Source organism: Amphiprion ocellaris, chromosome 5 (genome assembly GCF_022539595.1).
Source record: "Amphiprion ocellaris isolate individual 3 ecotype Okinawa chromosome 5, ASM2253959v1, whole genome shotgun sequence".
NCBI lineage: Eukaryota > Metazoa > Chordata > Actinopteri > Pomacentridae > Amphiprion > Amphiprion ocellaris.
The window spans coordinates 28056305-28077924 of NC_072770.1; the positions used below are offsets into that span (position 1 = coordinate 28056305).

The following is a 21620-nucleotide window of genomic DNA, read 5'->3' on the forward strand; positions in this document are numbered from 1 at the left end:
CTACCCGACAGGTGCAACAAAAACAACAGCGAGAAAGACGTCAATCAAGTACAGTTTGTGTGCAAGCATACAGTCCTGACAGGATGTAGCATGAGGATCCACAAATTGAGTATAGAACTGATCAAAATGGCCATTTTGCAAGATAAATACTTTTCAGACTTCTGTATTCAACTGTTTTTGCTATTTTTAGCTTCAGTATGTTAAAGTTTAACATGCCCACTTGAAGAAACATCAGTTTAATGAATAAATGTAAAAAGAGAAGATCCAAACGCATACAAAGGGGCTTTAATTGTGCTTCTACTAACTGAATACTGCCTCTGTGATGTTCTATTACCTTATTTAACTTTTATTGTCAACAAGTGTTCAGAAATGTGTTTCAATCGTCTAACTGTCAGAATGAAGAGTAAAAATCACACATTTAAAAACTGCAGCACTTTTGGGAGATGTGAGAGTCAGAAGTCTTTCCATAACCGCTGCATATTGTTTTTCCAGACAGCAGCTTGGCACCAGTGTCACCTTGTGTTAACTTGAATTACAGTCATTTGCAGTGACACTGAGGCCAAGTTTAGGACTCCCTCCACATGACTGTGTGCTCTAAAGCTGCACATCCTCCCCAAGTGCATTTTATCAGATTATCAGAAACCAGCGGACACACGGCGCAGACGGGGTTTTACGGGGACACTGGGGTCAGAGGCTCCGGATAGCGATCCTCCGCGCCCGGTTTGCGGTCCAGCCTCGGTTATTGTTCCATGTGGCCTCGGTGGGTGGACGGACGGTCCATCCTGCTGCCTGTTGTTCAGTCCCTCCGCCAATGAGAGCCCGGCTGCCGCTCAGTCCCAGTCCAATGAGAGCAGCAGGGTCTGGGCTCGGATCGAGAGTTGGGTTGTTCAATCTGTGAGGACAACAAGCAGCTCTGAGTGTACCGGATGGATGGATGTTGGCGATGGTAACGTTACCCAGCTTTTCCATTATCAGATGTTACAAACGTGGTAACGACCACAGCTGAGGCCCGGCGTTCATGTCGCCACATTTCAGTTACCGGCTGAATGTCACCGGGGAGTTTTTAAACGATTAACGGCGCGGTTCGCTAGCGAGCTAAGCCGCACAGCGTTAGTTAACGTTAGCGACCGACAACAACCGTTTGGTTAACTTCGATTGTCCTCAGCAAACGCGCTAGCCGGGCAGCTAACGCTAGCCACTGTGGCAAGCTAATAACACTAATGTTAGCTACTTAGTGCCAAGCCACTCGTCCCTGTTGAACTAAGTACGTTATTAGTGGAGACAGCGGAGGCTGAGCACCGCTAACCCCGAGCACAGCCGTAGCTAGCGGTTAGCGGCGGTAGCTAACTTATTGCTCGCTGGTTTGCCTCAGACCAACAAAGTTGCTGGATGTTCCTGGAGAGTGGCTCTCTGACTGTTCTTTGTTCTGGCTGAACATGGTGATGGAGGGGTAGCCTAGCATGGCGTGAAAAGCCAGCCTGTCTGAGCCACACAGCAGCCTTTAAAACACGGACACACACCGTGGAGATATTTGAACATTTGTGGTAATCAGCGGCAGATGCGATAGTAGACGGTTAACATGCAGCGGCAACATCACATTACAGGGTTTGGGTCTGAAGCTGACAAGAAACCAGTTGCGCCGAGCTGAGAGTTGGTGGTGTCATTTTTTTTAAATTAAAATGTTGTAAAAGTACTGCAGAATTTACACAAAGGGGGAACAAAAAAGCTAGAAGAATGGTGTAGCACAGCGCTGGTACTGGTGAGCTCCACAATTACATGGATTAAGCACATTATTTAAATGGACAGACAGCCGATCCCTCCATGTCAACATTTGTACCTGTAAGTTTGTCTGTTTAACAGCTTTTAATGCTGTCTCTGAAGGGATCAACACCATGTTTGATGTTTGAAATGAACAAATTACTTTAACACTACCTGTCCACCCAAAAAATATGTGAATTTCTCATTTGGAAAAAAAAAATCAGCGCCGTAACAGAGCTATTGTATTTTATTTTTAATTTAGAACTCTTGTAGCTGTCAATTATTTGCGGTATTTGCCCTATCTAATGTCAACTCAAGTTTATTTCTACAGCTTAATACTGCGCACAGTGTCTCAGTGGGTGTGCAATCTCTCAAATCAAAGGAAGGGAGTTAGGCATTGCCTGACTCTGCCTCAGTGTTTTGTTTTGGTTTTTTGTTTGTTTGTTTGCTTTGTTTTTGTTTGTTTTGTTTCATGCATATTTACAATCAAAAGCAAAATCATTCAAACTGTGACACCCCATGTTACTAAAAAAGTTTGGGATTCACGCTGAGTTTTCTTCGGGTCTCATGTTGTTTTCAATAAAGCTATTGACATTATATTGCAAAAAATCTTGGGCAAGTTCATATCAGTGGATACCTTTTTATAAAGTCTGTAGTTTTGAGAGCTTCTTAAAGATTAGTACTTTTATGTGGTTCTCTGCAAATACCTTGTTTGTGTTACTTGTAAAATGCTGTTTTGTACTTATCTTCACATGCTTCATCTCATTATTACATTGAAACACTAATTGTTTTTGGTGTTATTCGACAGAATTGTAATGTAACTTTCTTCCCTCTTTCTCAGACTCTTCCTGTCGGTGCCGGTGGTGACAGCGGGCATGGCTGATCAAGCTGAATGTTGCTGTTGAGTTACCTGCAGATGTTGTGATGTATTGTCCCAAACCCGATCAAGCAAATAGTTTTTGCAGTTAGTATATCTTCTTTACATTTTCAGTGATTCTCTATACAGTGCAGTGTATGAATGCTCATTGATTTGAATAATTTAGACACTGTCGGTAGTTCTTCATCTTACGTTTTTCTTTTCACCTCAGAATGAGTTGCTGCTTGGCTGCAGGACGTGTGTCCTATCACTGAGGCCACATGTATATCTGGAGAGATGGATCGTTGTAAGCACGTGGGACGTCTTCGTCTGAGCCAAGACCACTCCATCCTCAATCCACAGAAATGGCACTGTGTGGACTGCAGCACCACCGATTCAGTGTGGGCCTGCCTCAAGTGCTCCCACGTGGCCTGTGGACGTTTCATGGAGGAGCACTCGCTCAAACACTTTCAGGAGTCACACCACCCACTGGCTATGGAGGTGCGTGAGCTGGATGTCTTCTGCTTTGCCTGTGGAGACTATGTACTCAATGATAATGCAGAGGGTGACCTCAAACTCCTCAGAGGGGCACTCTCTACTGTTCGGAGCCCAGGTAGGCGTTCCCTACGCTCATCAACTGGGGGGGAGTGCACCCCCTGGTTTGGGGAAGGTGGACCGCAGCCCGCCATGCAGCTGGCCCTGCGCCACAGGAGAAAAGCACTCCTCGGAAAGATGCTTCAGATGTGGATCAGCAAACATCAGGAGCTTCAGAATCAGCGAAAAGAGAAACTTGAGGAAGCTAGAAGACAAAAGAAAGAGGTAAAAAGGAGACTCTTGGAAGAGCTTGGCAGTGTTCCACCCAGAAAGAGTGCTAGGCTTCTTACTCAGGCGCCACGTTCAACCATCACACTCATTCCTCGCAAATTTCGCGACCCTCCAGAACGCCTACCTCCACCTCCCAAGAAGCCTTCCCTTCTAACCCTGTCCCGCAAGGCTCCTCAGAATGGCAGAGCTGCTAAACTGAGGAGATACTACTCCACACATGCGGTAACGCGCCGGAGACTCGCTCCAGGTGTCACTGGTCTGCGCAACTTGGGGAACACATGCTACATGAACTCAATATTGCAAGTGCTGAGCCACCTGCAGAAATTCAGGGAGTGTTTTCTCACTTTGGACCTGTGTGAGACTGAGGAGCTGCTGGCCAAGACCAATCACTCCCAGGGGATGAAGGGGGTGACAGGAGGGGTAGTCAGCAGTGGCAACACAGCGCTGTCAGGATGCCCTCTTGGACGCATGGGGAAGGCGGGTTGTTGGAATTTGCCTGTGGGCAACAAAGAAAGTGTCCCTCCTTCTCCACAGGCTGCAGAGTTGGTCCAGCCCAAGGAGCCTCGCTGCTCCACCCGCCAGCAGATGTCTCTGTGCCATGAATTGCATACACTTTTCCGGGTCATGTGGTCAGGCCGGTGGTCGTTGGTATCTCCCTTTGCCATGCTGCACTCCGTGTGGAACCTCATCCCAGCTTTTCGTGGGTATGACCAGCAGGATGCCCAGGAGTTCTTGTGTGAGCTGCTGGACAAGGTGCAGCAGGAGCTGGACACAGAGGGGTCCAAGCGGCGGATAGTTATCCCCATCACAAAGAGGAAGCTATCCAAGCAAGTGCTAAAGGTTCTTAACACCATCTTTCACGGGCAGCTACTCAGCCAGGTGAGACTGACAGTGCATCTTAGCACACATTACAACAATAATCAACATAAAACATGCAGTGCTCATGATAAAGATTGTTTTATTTATTGTATATTGTTTTTTTTTACCTCTAACCAATGCATTCTGGCTTTCAATCAATCAACATTTATTTATAGAGCACTTTACAACAACATAAAAGAAGACCAAAGTGCTTTCCATCAACATGATAAAACAAAACAATACAATTTGGTTACTACAAATCCATAAAACCATTGTGGCTTTTGTTGCTGCCCCTTTCTACGCTGTCAGCCCTTGTCCCAAATCTGCTTTGAAAATCATTAAAGGAAAAGAGTGAGGCCAAACAGTTTACAAATAATCCATGACTGCTCATCCTCCTCAAGACCTCCTCTAGATGTGATTGTAGACAAAAATGTCTCTTTGAATGTCTCCCAAAAAGAGAAATAAGTTCAGGATGATACATCTAGAATGGGCAGAGTGATAACCAAAGTGTGTTCCATTGTTTGTTAGAGGACATGTCACTGTCTACAAATATTGATTATTTTTAGGAGCGATCTAATGGCCAAATGGTTTGGTCACATACCACATGAGCTAAAATGATCTTTGCTGAGTCCAGACTAGCTGGACCATGACTGCATTTCATTCCCCTGCTCTCTTTCCCCGCATGACAAGGGCCAAAAAGAGTAATTTATATATATTTATTTATATTTCTTCACCCTGCAACCAAACTTCCACTTTGAGTTTGAAAATATTCTAAAACTAGATTATTTAGCCAGAAGTGTTTTTGTTGAGTTTGTGTGTGTTCATCTCACTGTATTGTCTTCAGTGATTTCTTACTGTGTTAAGTGCTGTGAGATGACATACCTTGTGAATTTTTGCTAATAAATAAAATTTTATTTCATATTATAATCTTATGAGATGCCAATCCAATACACTTTCTGTCAAATTTAGTGAAGTAGTTACAGTTTGCTGACCGTCCATTCTATGTGTGCACTGAAAAAAAATCTGATGTTTGTACAAAGTAAACGTAAATGGGACCCGAAGTGTCTCAGACCGATCAACCAAACACAATTCCAGCTTGTCCTATGCACATTCATGCTCGTGGATGTGTCAGGGGGAAAAGGAGGGGAAAGTGGAAGCATGAGGGACGTAAATCTGGCACGCATCAACAATCTTTCTCCAGAATCGCAGACTCCACCTTTAATTCCTTAAGTTAAAACTAACCCTTGGTGTCATTAAAAAACATTGCATTTACCTTTTCTTCTTCTTTTCTTCTTCTTCTCCTTGTGTTGTTTACTTTAGGTCACATGTCTGTCCTGTAAGCACAAGTCTAACACAGTAGAGCCATTCTGGGATTTGTCTTTGGAGTTTCCAGAGCGATATCACAGCATAGACAAAGGCTCAGGCTCTTCGGCTTACCAGCGGAGCTGCACCCTCACCGAGATGCTGTCCAAGTTTACAGAGATGGAGGCTCTTGAAGGCAGCATCTACGCCTGCAACCACTGCAACAGTTAGTACAGTGTTCATTGCAATACAAACCAAAGACAATTTATCATGTTTTGTTTGTTAAATTTTTTGCTTGAGCTGGATAATTTGGGTAAAGTCAGGATAACTGAATATTGGCCAATAATTTAATGATTTAAATGTACTGCATGTAAAATCAGATTCTGTGTTATTAGACTTCGCATACTGATTTTAAAGAAAGTAGACCCTGAAAAATGCTTTAGTGGCCAAGAAATTCAGTCATTAAAACAGTGACTTAAATACATAAATATTCAAATAGATCTTTGTAGGAAAATATAAATATAATTTTAAAACTTATATTCAAGTTTTATTAAAATGTTCCTTTCAGGATCAGTTTTTGCTTGTAGAGCAACACTTTTGTGAGCAGGAAGTGAGGGCAAGGACTTGCTGTCAGAGTGAGGTCTGTTAGTCTGCTCTTGATCACTATTCAGGAGTAAAAGACTTTCAAACTTGGTTTGCAGCTTTTATGAAAGCCATACAAACCGTTTGCAAAGCCTGTTGCATCATAAGAAAGTTTGTGATCTCTGCACCAACACAAAGCCTCACATCAGTAATGTGCATTTTAATTGGTCTGTGGATTAACTTACCATCTCATTGTTTCATGCTTTCAGAAAGAAGAAGGAAATCATCCCACAAACCCTTAGTTCTGTCAGAAGCGCGTAAGCAGCTTCTGATCTACCGTTTACCTCAGGTTCTACGGCTGCACCTCAAACGCTTCAGGCAAGTTTCTCTGCAGAATGATTTTCTTATTATGTTTTAATTCTGTTCACGTTTAAAATCAACTTGAGGATCCCTGTAGCGTTTTGTCTTGTTTTTTGTAGCTGTAATCGTGGTGCTCAGGTACAGGAGTGTTTTTATGAGGAGGCCTGTGAATTCTTGTAACACTAACCAGCCCCTGTTGTACGGCAGATGGTCAGGGCGGAACCATAGGGAGAAAATCGGCGTCCATGTGGCCTTTGACCAGGTTCTGAACATCAAACCATACTGCTGCACAGGCTCAGGTCACTCTGTCCACAGGGGAGGCTACACCTACGATCTGTCTGCTGTAGTTATGCATCATGGGAAAGGCTTCGGCTCAGGGCACTACACCGCATACTGCTACAATACAGAAGGAGGTAAGGAAGAGGCAGCACTCGGCTTCGCATCAGCCTGTGAAGTCTTGTGATTTAACGTGTTTCTAACATTCTTGTTTTGTGTGTTGCCCTCAGGTTTCTGGGTCCACTGTAATGACTCTGAGATGAAGGTTTGCAGTGTGGAGGAAGTGTGCAACACTCAGGCCTATATTCTCTTCTATACCCAGAGGTCTGCCTAAGGTACCTCTCGCTGTGATGTTGACCTGTACATGGCAACTTAGGGCTGCATTTATGAAAACGGTCTCTGATGTTTTCCCAGATGTCATTAAACGATCACTTTGAAATGATTTGCTAAAAAAAGATGGCAATGAGGGCAGTGGGACAGCCACAGTCATGAGTCAAGGTGAGAATTTTAGCAGCATAATCCAGACGAGGAAGATGATAACAGTGGTAGTGATTTTACCATGGTTAGTAGAAGGCAGACGTGAATAGTGAGGAGAGAGCTCTGGATTATGTTTGATTTTTAACTAAAAAAAAAAAAAAAAAAAGCCTGAGAATCAAAAACCTTTTCATAAATGAGGCCCTGTGGGACCAGCATATTGGTTTATGGCCTGAAGACTGTGGCAGCAGGTTCGACTTGGTCCTGCTGAACACCAAGTTATATGTCCATGTTTTTAAACAACAATCAGGCTCGTGTCTGTTGAGTCTGGAAACCGCCAGGTGCTCTCCTGAGACAGCATTTTACAATGAAAGGCAGCACGGATTCTGGAGTTTGGAGCATTTAGTCACAGTATTGTTGATAATGTGCTTCTTATATGTACCTGTACATTTGATCTTGGTGCACTAAAAACTATAAGAGTCACATGTTTCGACATCGTAACATAGGAAGCTAGTGACTGAAGTCCATACTCCGTGTTGCCTCCTGTTCAGCTTTTTTAATTATTGTGAAATGTCAGTTATGGAAACTTTTACTACTCATCCCTGTGTCATTTGTACTTCATCATGTCCTCTCCTCAAATGTACTGCTGTGACTGGATACTGTGTCTTAGGCTCAAGGCTCTCAGTGAACATGAATAGATTTATGTTTTAGTTTATTTTGTAGTCATTCTGTTTTAGTTCCATGACAAGAAGCAAAAAGTATGAGTTTCAGACACTTGATTGATGACAAGTGATGGAAAGCTGCACTTTTGAGGAGGCGCTGTCACTGTTGGTCCTATCTTAGGCTCCTGTAACTTCTTGAAATGGCAGCTCCTCCTGGTTTAACGGTTTGGCCCATCTGAAACTGGGTCTGAGACACTGCACCTCTGTTTGACCTGCAGGAGATGAGGAATATTAGTGTAAGGGCAGACTGCGATACTGAAGAATGTGTTTTTGGGAAACTTGGAGTACCCATTTTGAGTTGAGCACCTGAAAGCAATATATTGTACATCTTGCATCTTGACAGGAAATTAAGATAAAATCAGGAATTCTTCTGCTTGTTATAAAATGTTTTTTTCTACTCTGCTGTTTCTATCAAGGTCTTTAGAATTTGCTAGGTAATCAAGAAAACCTGTGTTTGATACGAGTCAAATGCAAAATACATTTGTGAACTCTATGTGAAAGTTGGAACAATCTAATGACGATGAATGTCTTACTTTTCAGCGGTCAGGTGTGGCCATGCCACTGGCTCTGATCCCCTTGAGTTCTGTCTTGTACTGTAAGAATACCTGTCATAAATGTAATGGTCATATGGATTTTGCCTGACAGTAATTATTAAAAAGACATCATAAATTTGAAATAGTCTTTGTGTTGTATTCATTGCAGATGGAATAGTTTCTTCATTATTCTAGTATTGTCCAGGGTTCATTTAGCACGTGAATATTTCACAAATTTAGAATCAGCTGAGACAGATATAGTGAAGTAGAACTGAAATAATCCACAGGATTAGCAGATGGACGTCAGCGGATCTGAGATCTGCTGTTAATTCTGCCCCTCTAATGCTTTCTTAAAGATTTTAAAGCCAGAGTAAATGTAATCTGCTCCTGACAAAGATGCTGCAGATAAGCAGTGGTGGAAGAAATTGATCCTTTACTTAAGTATGAGTATTTATACACACAATGAAAATACTCAACTACAAATGAAACTACTGCATTCAAAAACTTAAACAAAGTATGACAGTATTATCTGTAAAATGTACAAAGAGTATTCATTGTGCAGTTAAATGGTCCCTGTCAGTGTTTTACCATTATGTATTATGTTTCTGCATTATTAATGTTATTGCTACAGTAATGTGAATGCTGCATTTTACTGCTGTAGATGTACGGTTTAGCTCTACACAGTGGAGGAGTTTAATCTGCCGTGATGACTCATGTTCTGCAAGATCATCATATGTCCTGTTGGAAACATATCTTTAAAAAATCAGTTTGTCATGAACTCAGGGAAACGGCCCTGTTTTCAGCTTTGTGATGCTAACCTAAGGGGGGTTAAATGGTATAAATTCTCACATCTTGAGGAGTAGGATAATGATCTCAACCTGTAAAGGAACATTTGAACCTTCCAGATATGAGAAACATTTAAAATCAAGACATTTTGAGATGCATGGTTGCACAAACAAGACAACTATGAAACTAAAGCAGTCAGACAAATTTAGTGAAATCAAAAGTACAAAAATTCATCTATGTTGTAATGCAGTAGAAGTGTATAGCTGCAATGAATGGAAATACTTCAAGTACCTCGTATTTGTACTTGAGTAACAGTACTTGAGTTGATCTGCTTAGTTACATTCCACCACTAGTCACAAAAGGATGTTAAATCTAAGTAATCTCTGATGATGATTTCCTTTCTTACCAGTAAATTGATTTTGTAGCCTCAATGAGTGTGTTGTAAATATTACAGTTTTCATTTTACAGTCCTGACCTGAGTGCACTGGATTGAAATTACATCAAGCAACATGTGGAACAACCAGAAAGAACAAAGAATCCCCTGTCAGATTTTATGGATGATGTTTGTTATTGAGCCATAGGACTGCTGGAGATTTTAGAGAGAAGGAATAAATTATTACCAGTGAAAAGCTGTCTTAAGCCTGCAGCCTTGTTTGATCAGTTCACTCTGGAGTTCTGCTGCTGCAGCTTATGGTGGCTCATGTTAGTAATGTTTAGATAAATATTGTATTGTAGAATGACAGCATTTAGCTAAATGAAATGCTTAAGGATTGCAACAGCAGAGAGGAGAGAAGTCACATGGTCTGCAGCTGATGTTACACAGTGCTGTACTATCTCATATACCGCCTGTATTTACAGTCAGAGGTGTTTGAAAAGAGTTGCAATGATAAGGTTCACTTTAAAATGAGAACATTTAAGTATTGAAGTGGCATGGATTTTTAAACAAGAACTCCACTGGTGTTTAAAGAAAGTGCATCACCGAGTAGTTCCACATTTCTAATCCAGTTTTGGCATATTGCATTATTTAAGTGGTGTTATTAATGAACAATAAATATATACAAAAGATTTTTATTAAGAGGTAGGGCAGATAAAGCTAACTAATATTTGACAAGTGCTCTAAAAAATATTCCGAAGTGAACATTTGCAACCTTAATACAGCAGTGAATTTCAAAATTTCTAACTTTCTGACAGTTGAACTAATTACATCTTATGTGTGGAATCTAAGCTTTAAAATATGACATTTCACCAAAATCACTTAATCCTACATGTCTCATTTAAAGGTGTGGCCAAAATATACTGTGCAGTAAATTCTGTGTTTAATGGTGCACCTGTGAAGCCATCAACGACTCAGCTGCAACCAACGGTCACATGACAACAAAAAAAAGACTTTTTGGCTGAACTGCTGGCAGCGTTTACCTGAGCAGAGAAGAGAAAAAATTACAAAGATTGATAAGAAAATAAAACATGATCGATAAAATAAATGCAGCATGACTAAAAATCAGGAGCAAGTTGTTGGAAGATACATTCAGCTTGGTGAAATATCTGTCTAGATGTGGCCGATATCGCAGAGTAGCGCGAAAAACAACTAGTTTGTAGAATGTCAAAATATAAATAGTTAAATATCTGTAGTGTGTGAAGGTGTTCAGAGGTTTGTTAAATCGTGTAATGCTTAATTCTTTACATAGCAGCTATAATTAAATCATATTTTAAGTTCTCAGGTTGTGAACGATCTATCACTTGCGCTTGTCCTTTGTAGTTGCCAGTAATGCTGTTATAATGTTCAATTAATAAATACTTAATACACTAATAATAAATTGATTTGGTCCAGATTCTTCGCAGCAGATAAATGTCTGGGGATTTTTCACACTCTGGCAAACGATGCTTATTAATGGCCTAAATACGATTATATAAAGAGTTGATTAACTATTGATAAAACCATTAGTTGTAACTTATATATCCCTGATGACAGACGGATTTTAAAATGTTACTTTTACATCTGGAGTTGTGTATGATGTTACTCTCTAATCGGTTTCAGTCATAAAAACGGTCAGTATCAAGGACAATAAAGATATATTCAAGGTCATCCTAATATATGAAATCATTTATTTCTTACATTGTTTAATAAAACAGCAATAATTATTTTTTGCAAACTGGATATAAACTTTGACATGCCAGTTAATTTGACACTGTGGATAGTAGCAGTTCTACAATAGTGGTAATGAAATAGTATCTACGGTCAGAAGAAGTTTTACGTTGTTCGATCATTAAGGTGAGTATCAGCAGTTTGTTTTTTTTAAACTGTTCATTCAATTGTAAGAAAAGAAAGACAGGAAGAAAGAATCTAAAAGCACTGCTTCCACACCACAACAGGATGTGAAACAAACCAAGAATGACACTGAGCGGAGATACAACATATCTGCACTGTATTTCTGACAACAAAATGGCAGTTATAGAAGATTCCTTTTGTCATTAATGAAATGTTAACTCATGCCAGCTAGATGCATCCCAGTGCACATATGAGGACATGCATGAGCACATAACATTCATGAAAAAAACCCTTTTCCTCTTCAGTATACTATAGCTTCAACATGAAGATTACAGCAAACATGATCAGCATTTTACAGTCATAAGTTGCTCTAGTCTTTGTAATTCTTGTATCATAAATAATTAGAAAAAGACCAAAGATTTCTGCAAGAAACTCAGTTTTTGGTGACAGCGATGCAATTGATGATTGGTCATCAACACCAGTAGATTTGGGTGAGATGAGATGACGTCTTTAGTCGCTTGGCAAGCAGAGAATTTCTGTTCTTTTGCTCTGTAAACACCTCCCAGCTCTCCCTGTAGCCACATATCATCTACTCCTCAGCTAAAAGTGCCATGTTTTGCCCTCAGAAACTCCACCTTTAAATTCAAAGGGAACAAGTGCAGCAGTTTTCATTCTGTTCCAGTCTGTGGGTTCTTCAGTGCTGGTAAGTAGAAAACCAGCTTGTGGCTCTCTGCTGCAGTCTCTCAGAGAGCTTAGCTGGGCAGCAGCCACGGCTCCACAAAATCCCACTGCTTCCACAGAATGAAGAGCAGCAAGGTGAGCATGACGGTGGCAGCAACCCGGGCTCTGGTCTTCATCAGCGGGGTGATGAAGTTGGCCAAAGTGGAGACAAAGACCAGCAGCACGGCCATCAGCGCCAGGATGACATTGATGAGTTTTCCCAGCAGAGCTCGAGCGTTGGCATTTTCCACTCCTTCTAACTGGACCACCTGTTGTTGCTGCTGCTGCAGCTCCAGTTTAGTGATGCGGGTAAGACACGACTCCACAGCTTCCTGTGTGCACACCCAAAAACCCCATGCAAAGAAAACACACTGAGATTTTTTTTCCTACAACTGAAAGGCTCTGAATGCCTGTTTTCCTCAAACAGCTTTTTGCACATGTCCACAATGTTTTACAAATTTAGAACAGATTGATTGTTTTATATGAGCAATTTCTGTACTTCTGTTTTAATTTTCTGGGTTTTCTTAGTGGTCAGAAGTTGTGAGCTTGATAGGTCAAATCCAATCTGATCAAACTGCACCCACAACTAAAGCTGTGTTCTAAATCATATAGTTTTACTTCCACACACATAACATTGCACCTTAAATTTTGACATATCTGTGACTTCCCGCACCTCAAGTTTGTTGATACTTGACACCTTGATGTAAGTGACGTATCTTCCAATACTTAAAAGATTGTGGGTTGCAATGGCTAGTAAGCTTGCTTACTGCAAGATGTGACTGGACAGCTGGTGTTTTTGGCATACTATATACTGTGACACACTAAAACCTTATCTAGCATACTATATAGTATGGTAATATGGATATTAATACTGGAGTTCTTGACCTGGAGGTGTTCAGAGAAGCTGGATCTAGTGCCACCACTCAGCTGCCAAGTTTTTTCCTGTGGTCAGTTGTGGTATTGAAATGAAAGACTCCTCAGCAGCTCAAAATCATCTTCCCCATAAATCACAACCTTGAAGAAACATCTGCAAAGCTGTTGAGAGGACATCTTTACCTGTATGCAAGGTTGTTTTGAGTCTTCCTCTTAAAGTGGCAATAGATATTTTTTTCTCTTTTGCTTTAACTTTATAAAGTAAATACTGATCGCACAATGTATTCACTATAGGATAATGGCACCACTGGCGTTGGAGTTGGTAACCTTTGAGCCCTGTTTTCACTGTGCAGTTCTGTTCACCACCAGACACAACATACATCTCATGAAAAATGAAGGCTTGATATGCACAAACCAAGTGCATTTGTAACTGTGCAACAAAAACAAGAGTAGTGCTAAGGTTTTCCTCTGTAGCTGCCCGTAAAACGTTCAAAATACACTTTCAATTGGCCTTATATCTACCGGATCAGTTTGGCAAACACAACCTCTATTTCTTTGCCTTTATCACAGTGTCGGGATCAATGTTTCAAACTCACATTGGGATTCTTATGGTTGTGTCTTGCACTAGACAGTAGCTAGGCTGTTAGCGGTAGCAGTGCTGCTAATGCTACTGCTAGCAGCCAGAAAACATTACTACCATCTGAGTCAAAATGTACAGCAAGCCAGCACCAACAGCAATGCTTAGTTAAAAAGTTGACTGCTTCCACTTAAAGCTCCATGAAAATTTCATATTGTAACACTCTCCAGCACCCACAAAAGCGAGTTTCATTTTCATCACAGTAGACTGTTTTCCACTGCAGGAACATGTGGGCCGGCTTAGGGCAGCCATATCTTTATTCATGTTCTGAATTCAAGAACTGCCCCTGTAGAAGCTCTTTCAGGTCCACTTTTAGGAGAGAAAACAAGTACAAAGTACAGGGATAGGTACGTCTTAGCTGACTGGTTAAACTTGGAGAAGGCAACATACTTGTCCTTGTCAAGTAGCACTCTACCTCTCTCAAACATCGCCACCTTCAGCATAAAATTCACCATACAGGCCAACATTAAAACCCTCCAATGTTTTATTTCCTATCTGCTCATGGAACTGGAGTTCTGTTCAGTTACTACTATTTCTCTTTGCTTTCACGCACTCTGAATTAACATTAGAGTCAAATTTGTTGGATCGTACACCGCCAAGGAAACCGAAAGGCTAGGCCAAAAGTGCCGATTGAGGGTAAACACTCATGTAAACTTGGCCCTGCCTGAATTCCTGCTGTGGTAATCCACCTAATGTAAAGTCTATGGGCCAAGTGAGACCCTAAAAGCAGGTCCAACAGGGGAAACAGTAACTGTGGATGCAGAACACAGAAACATCATCTTTTAGTCCAGTATCCAGTTCTCCGTGACTCTTCCATGATTAGTATGTGAAATAAAGAGTTCAGATCCTTGAAAATCTGAATAGATTGCCAAAAACTGGGTATTGCTCAATGTTGATATGTAGTAGGTCCTCTTAGCATATCTTTCTGAAATCTAAACACACAGCTTACTTTGATATTTACCTGCTAGTTAAAGAGACTATCAAATCTTTCATTATATTGTTCGCATATATATTTAATGGTATTTAAAAAAATATATGAGACGTCATGTCTAGAATAATCTAGCAGCTTTTTACCTGAATGTCCCTTGCTCTCTCATACGATTGGTAGGCGACTTTTTCCTCCATGCTGGCGAGTTCCTGTTTCAGGTTGGTCATCTCATTCTGATGGAGCTCTGTTAAGTCATTTAGCTGCTCTTCGAGTCGCTCATACCTACAACACAACACACACATACACAAGACTCCTTTAAAATGTATACATTAGGTCAAGCATTAAGTGTCACGTATGTATTTATGATAGCTCTTCAGTAGGAACAAATTGTCTTGATACTAAAAGCCTGTGAAGAGGTAGGAGGTATAAATAGAATGACCATAAACCCAGAACTGCTTCAGGATACAGGTGGTGTGTGAAGGTGTTTGTGGGATATCTACCTGTATCTCTCTTCTTGCAGGCACTGAGTCATGTAGGAATAGTCGCTCTGCAGCTGGCCCTTCATGTCCTCAATGGCATCCTCCATGTGCGTCTGGCTGGCTTTGATCTCCTGCAAGCCCTCAAGTAGAGAGTCCCATGAACTGTGCATGTGATGGTGGTGGTGGTGGTGCCCGTCCAGTCTGGGACTCCCCATGGCTGGTCCTAGCAACCCTCCTCCTCCACCAGCCCCACCAGAATTACTGCCTGCTCCGGAGCCGGACGTGGCGCTGGAACACTCGTCGTCGCTGCCGTATTTTGGGCTGGAGACCAGAGTGGCGCTTCCGCTCAGGGCTCTGGGCGTGGGGGTGTCTTCAGAGTGGCCCCCAACTCCGTCTTCGAGAGTGTCCTTTAGGTGAGCAATGTTATCAGCACTGCCAAATTTGTTCCTGATAAGACTGGCAAACTCCCTGGGCTTGGACACCACGGCTGTGTGAGTGAGTGCAGATACTCCACCTTTGACCCCTTCAACTACTCCACCTCCAAAACCACTTATCCCAGCACGAACATTGGCCCCCACGTCCTTTAATCCTTGCTGCATGTCCCGCAGGACATCCTTCGGCTGCCGGGCTGGTCCATTCTGCAGAGAGGGGAAGAGAAATGAGGAAGCAGAGAAATGGAGGATCTCAAAGGTAGGAGCGAGGTGATTAGGTTTAAGGGACAGAACTTTAGGAAGATAGATGAGGAAAGCAGGTCCTGCAGAGAATTAGGTGAGACACAGGATGATGCATTGGTTTAAATAAGTGTGCGGAGAATCATCAGTCTATTTTTGGACACAACTGTCCTCACAAAGATAGAACACTTGCCGGAGTCACTCATGAGATAATTATTCAAAACAGTCCAAAAACAGCTCCACTGACAGAGATTGTGTGCCCACACACACACACACACACACACACACACACACACACACACACACACACACACACACACACACACACACACACACACACACACACACACACACACACACACACGCACACACACACACACACTCACTTACCTGCTCTATCTCCTTTAGCTTCTTATGGTAGTGCTCTAGTTTTTTGTGCAAGTGAGCAATGGTCTGTGCTGATTTCTGGTTCTTCTTCTCGAACACCTGCTTGATTCTGGACGCCTGCTGTTTGTCTGCGTTGTGAGCTAACTTCAGGTACTCGGCAACGTTGTCGTCACGGGCCTCCTGCTCCACGCGGATCTGCTCGGTGACCTTCAGGATCTTCTGCTGCAGGTGCTCCAAAGCAGCACGGGTCCGCTGAGGCTCCCCTGAACCCTCCGCTCCACCGGACACGACCCCAGACGACGCTGCTGCCGCTCCATCTGCACTAATGTTGCTGTCAGAGCCTCCATGGCTGGTGGTGGAGGGTAGGCCTAGAGTTGCCACCTCGCTCTTGTCCAGCTGAGGGGACAAGAGGGCAGGGGGGAGGTTGTCAGGGGTGCAAAGAGGGCTACAACTACTGCAGATGAAATACTGATAGACTCAAGCAAGAGAGACATTGTTTTTATTCAAATCTACTCAAGTAACAGTACAAAAGCAGCTCTCATGAAGGTTATTTTGAGTAACAGGCTCATGATTAGGCCAACGTGGCATCTTGATTGTATTTTGTCTTTATAGATTGTGAGAAAATAGCTTTAGATGATAAGTATCCACCAAATGATACAACAACAATCAGCATCTTTTTGAAAATAACTAAACTGCAACAAGAAAATACGGTTTAAAAAAATATGCTTGCTTAGAATTAATTTCTTTAACTTCCAGTGACATCCAGAGCCTCTTACTCAGAGCAAAAATGTAACATTTTTCTACAAACAAACAATCCAACAATATCAGGATTCAAATTTCCAGTGTAAACAATTTTAAAAATACTTTGGGCAGAAAGAACATTCATTGAAAACAACATTCTTAACATTTCGTCCCTATTTCTTTTCCAAATGAAACATTTTTTTGGGAGGTGAAACTTCTCATAAAACCAAAATAGTAAAAATCACTGAGCAAATGAATAAACCTTCTGAGATGGGAGTGCTCAAAATTAGTTACTTTCCACCCCTGGCACGTACGGCTATAATTGATTTGGTGGAGAGATCAGAGAGTACACAGAAAGGCCATCATGCATTAATTAGATGATACATAATTACACTACTTCCTGCTCCAGCACTGCCTCAGAAAGTCAGCTCACAAACAAGTGACTTTTAAACACCTTTCCCCTAAAAATGCTGCAGATACAAAGCTGCAACAATAACAAATTGCACATTTAAAAGCATGAGTGACCGTTGTGATGATGATGATGATGATGATGAGATATTGAGCTTTTCTGCAAACCCCCTCTGGATACAGACTTTTCCTGACATCCTACAGAATGTAATCTCTTTAAGCAATCAGACTTGTGCTGACAAACCATTGATCCATGCATGAGGGGATTCCCTGGTCAGTATTGTATCTATATGTGCAGACTGGCAGATGGCAGGATTGTTAATGACCCTCTGCCTGACGTCAAAACACAGTAATCAGAGCCTGCAAACATGAGCCCGGGTAGACACATGACACCAAACGTCTCATAGCGCTGCTCTAATTTCTCCAGGCGGGACGGTGCGAGGATTTATTTGTATTTTATTCGCGTGACAGTGTGAAATGAGCGCAAGCCTCCCCCCTGTGCTATCTGCTATCAGAGCCAAGCGAAGCAGGCAGTGATTTTTTAAAAAGTAGGTTGCAATCACATTGTAATGGAGCAGGAAAAATCTAAACAAAATAGATGACTGCAGTCCCTAGTGATGAATCATTTCCTGGTCTTGTCAGAAAGAAGAGGGGGGAAAAGTGAGATGCTTATGCAGGAGCTAAGCAATTGCTCACAGGAGGAGGGAGGGTTGGGATGGAGGGGGGAGATGCAGTGTCCGGCGTTACAATATGGGTGAGAACAGACAAACAACAACAACACGACGGCTATGGCTGCAGCAGCACCCGGATCTGGCGTTGTTGTTGTTTTTTTTTTTTTTTGGTTATTTTAATCAAAAACACACGAGGGTGATGCTGTGGATGGATGAATGGAGGCATCCTGAAGGTCGGAAGAGAAGCAGGGGTGGTGATGAGGATGGAGATGGCAGATGTCTGTGGCATGAAAACAAGAGGACGGGGTCTGCTCTCCTCTCAGGAAACACACCGTGACACGAGAGACGGCCGATGGATGTCAACAAGCGTGGACGCGAACACACGAGGATGAGACACAAGCAGCACAGCAGATAAATTAAATCAGAAACGTTACCATACTGCTTTAATCCAATTTTTGCAGTGCCATTGCAAGTCTGTGTTCGAGGCCCATCCTTCTCCTCCTCCTCCTCCCTCCTCCTCCTCCTCCTCCCCCTGAGCTCCCCCCTCCTCAAATGTCTTTACTCCCAGCCGTTGCCTGGCTGACTATCACCTCTCTGGATCCTAATGCTCCATTGTTAAAGCCATCGATATCTGCAGCCTCCCTCTCCCTTTCTCTCTCCAACGCTCTGATCTCTCTCTCTCTCTCTCTCTCTCTCTCTCTCTCTCTCTCTCTCTCTCTCTCTCTCTCTCTCTCTCTCTCTCTCTCTCTCTCTCTCTCCTTTGTGTCATACGTTCCCTCCGCCTCTCCCTGCTACTACATCTCTCTCCCTCTCTGTGTAGCTCCCTTTCAGTCTACATGCAAATGCTAGCGGTCCTGCCCTATAATGGATGTGGGAGCTAAGGAACAGATGATGGAGGGGAGTGGGCGGGGGGATGGGAGAGCTTAGCGCAGGCGTGCAGGTGTCCCTGTGCTGCTGAGGCCAGAGGAGGGAGAGAGGGAACGCTCCCGGCCCTACATCCCTCACTACAAACCCTCTAAACCCCTCAGTACAAACACATGCACCCAGCGTGTGCTGATGTGGGGCTGCAGTGATGTGGTGCCAAAGTACACAGCGTCTCCGAGCTCCCTCTTCTGCATTTGCCTCCTTCACAACAACAGAGGCTTTTCTGAGCGACTCAGCTGTGCTCGAACAACTTCAGATCTCTTTTGTGCTGCCTTGTGTGTGTGTCGGCGTGCAGTTTGTGCAGAGGGATGCCCACTGAACGGAGATGAAAACGAGCTTTGATCGCCATCCTCAAAACAAACCTGAAATAAATTTCAAAGAGTAGCGTGTGAAGGCTGTGCAAGAAAAGTCTAATCCCAGACATCTACTTCAGCACACATCAGCATCTACTTGAGAAAAAGTACCCCAGTACTGCGTTATCAGCGAGCATTTACTAAGTAAGTATTTGTTATGGAGCAACACATTTATATTCCAATAGATTCCTATAAATAATTCACTAACTCGTGCAGTTGTTAGCAAAAGGTTACACACACGAGACCATGTGTATGCCATGTGAATCATGGCAGTCTTGAGTGTCCAGTGACTCCTATAACTAATAATTTTGGTTCTTTCATAGATTTATTACTGTATATGCATTTTTTATTTTTTGTTTTTAATGGTTCTTAGGATTTATCAATTGTTCTTTTTAACTTATTTGTATGGAAGTGTGTGGTCTTATGACTGTTATGAAACTGCTGTGACACTGTAATTTCCTGCAAAGGATTATTAAAGGACCTATCTATTTATAGGTCCTCTGGAGATATGGGAAAATCTGCTGGGTCAAAAATATACAGACAGAAACATATAGTTAAATGTTCCTTGGCCATTTTCACCTCAACTAGGTGCTTCTGGTCGTTGTCCACAAGCTTCCTGTTTTATCTTGGACCAGTACAATTGCCAGAATAAGTGCAGTTTAGCTCAAACCTTAATTCTAGCCTGATTTAGCCATTAATTTCCATTTTTGGTTTGTGTTTGGGGTCATCATCGTCTTGTTGGAACACCCAACTGCATCCAAGACCAAACCTTCTGGTTGTTAATTTTAGGTTGTCCTGAAGAATGTGGAGCTAATCGTCTTTCTGCATGATTCCATTTCCTTTGTGTAAAACACCAGTCCCATTGGGAGTAAAACAGCCCCAGAGCATAATACTGCCTCCACTATGCTTAAAGGTAGGTTGGGCTTTTGGGGCTTGAAGGCCTCAGCTTCTTTTCTCCAAATATATTTCTGGTCATTGTGGTAAAAAAGCTAAATTTTGTCTCATCTGACCACAAAAAGTTCCTCTGAAGGCTTTTTCTTTGTCCATGAGATCAGTAGCAAACTTACGTTGAGACTTAAAGTGCTGCTTCTCAGCCTATTTTCTAAAACAACAACAACAAAAAAAAATACATTTACCGTCTCCAACAGCATAAGTACAGTTAAGGGGCAGAAGAAAACTACTACCATGTTCTACACTTGAGGAATAAAGTTCACAACTACATGGAATTTCTTTGAACACATATTTTATTTAACATGTAATATATATAATTTTTGCTCTGAATAGGCCATTGTGCACTCACTATGATTTAAAAATGTTAGGTTTCTATTTACTGCCTGTCATCCAGTGCAGTAACAGAACTACTGCAAAGTCATTTACTCAACTTGTACAGGGCGGTTTAATTGTATTTGTAACATATTGATCACTTCCATTCGATGCTAGATGGAATATCTGGTGTAGCTTTTCCTCAAACAAATTAAAACAAATAAAACTATGTGTTAACACAAGCTGTGATCAAAATCCCATGACTGCTCAAACATAGATAAGAGTTGAGAAATGTTCAAACTGCAGCACCACATGAGAAGGAAGCAGATCGCTGACACAATTAAAGTTAAGCCTATAAAATCAATATTGCTAAAACAGCCCTGTCAAAAAAAAGGAATATCAGAATGTGTTGATGTTTGTTAATAAAAATTTAACAAAGTAGTGTAAAGCTATTCTGTATTTGTTTTTTCAGTTAGATTTTCTGTTGTCTGGCTTGAAGAAACATGGTGGTTTGTAATGTGGGACAGCTCTAAAAGTAGGCAGTATATAGCAAGAATCAGATCCATTTTAACAGCTACAGCATCATAATGATACTTACTTGTTAATGTATGAGTGGAACATGTGATAAATAACATTATTCAGTATTTTCATGACAGTATTTTTACATAATTAAATGCACAGCTTTTGCTGCATTGTCAGCATTTTTTAAAAGCATTTTTTTTACTGCTACTTTTACTTGAGTAAAGGAGATGTGAATACTTCCACCAAGGTTCCTGGAAAACTGAATTTAAAAAAAAAAAACACTTTCAAATATTGACAGTTACAACTGGACATTTAAACCATTCTTTATTTCACTACACGGGGAATAAAACTGATTAAAAAAAACATTTATTTATTTACATTTATTTGTGATTGGATGTTTTCTGCACAAGAACAAGTGATGACACACAAAAGACATTCACCAAAA

At 41.8% G+C, this 21620-nt stretch overlaps 2 protein-coding genes across 2 annotated transcripts; one reads left to right on the top strand and one right to left on the bottom strand.

The window, feature by feature from the left end:
- Positions 1 to 628: 628 nt before the first annotated feature.
- usp49 (ubiquitin specific peptidase 49) lies at positions 629 to 8689 on the top strand. Its single transcript, XM_023278935.3, has 7 exons — positions 629 to 946; positions 2600 to 2722; positions 2847 to 4318; positions 5618 to 5825; positions 6451 to 6559; positions 6749 to 6954; positions 7048 to 8689. Exons 3-7 carry the CDS (start codon positions 2912 to 2914, stop codon positions 7149 to 7151), a joined length of 2034 nt encoding a protein of 677 aa, XP_023134703.1. The 5' UTR covers positions 629 to 946; positions 2600 to 2722; positions 2847 to 2911; the 3' UTR covers positions 7152 to 8689.
- Positions 7441 to 18691, bottom strand: tmcc2 (transmembrane and coiled-coil domain family 2). Its single transcript, XM_023278901.3, has 5 exons — positions 18548 to 18691; positions 16297 to 16689; positions 15257 to 15873; positions 14903 to 15038; positions 7441 to 12650 (listed from the first exon to the last, which is right to left on the bottom strand). The coding sequence occupies exons 1-5, from the start codon at positions 18548 to 18550 to the stop codon at positions 12351 to 12353; spliced, it is 1449 nt and encodes a 482-aa protein (XP_023134669.1). The 5' UTR covers positions 18551 to 18691; the 3' UTR covers positions 7441 to 12350.
- Positions 18692 to 21620: the final 2929 nt, after the last annotated feature.

Coding starts and splice junctions, on each gene's coding strand:
- usp49 (XM_023278935.3), top strand. CDS start 2,912: ATGGATCGTTGTAAGCACGTGGGACGTCTTCGTCTGAGCCAAGACCAC. Junction 5,826..6,450: donor CGCCTGCAACCACTGCAACA/GTTAGTACAGTG, acceptor TCATGCTTTCAG/AAAGAAGAAGGAAATCATCC. Junction 6,560..6,748: donor CTGCACCTCAAACGCTTCAG/GCAAGTTTCTCT, acceptor GTTGTACGGCAG/ATGGTCAGGGCGGAACCATA.
- tmcc2 (XM_023278901.3), bottom strand. Junction 15,039..15,256: donor CTGCAAGAAGAGAGATACAG/GTAGATATCCCA, acceptor GTTGTGTTGTAG/GTATGAGCGACTCGAAGAGC. Junction 12,651..14,902: donor AGAGAGCAAGGGACATTCAG/GTAAAAAGCTGC, acceptor GTGTGCACACAG/GAAGCTGTGGAGTCGTGTCT.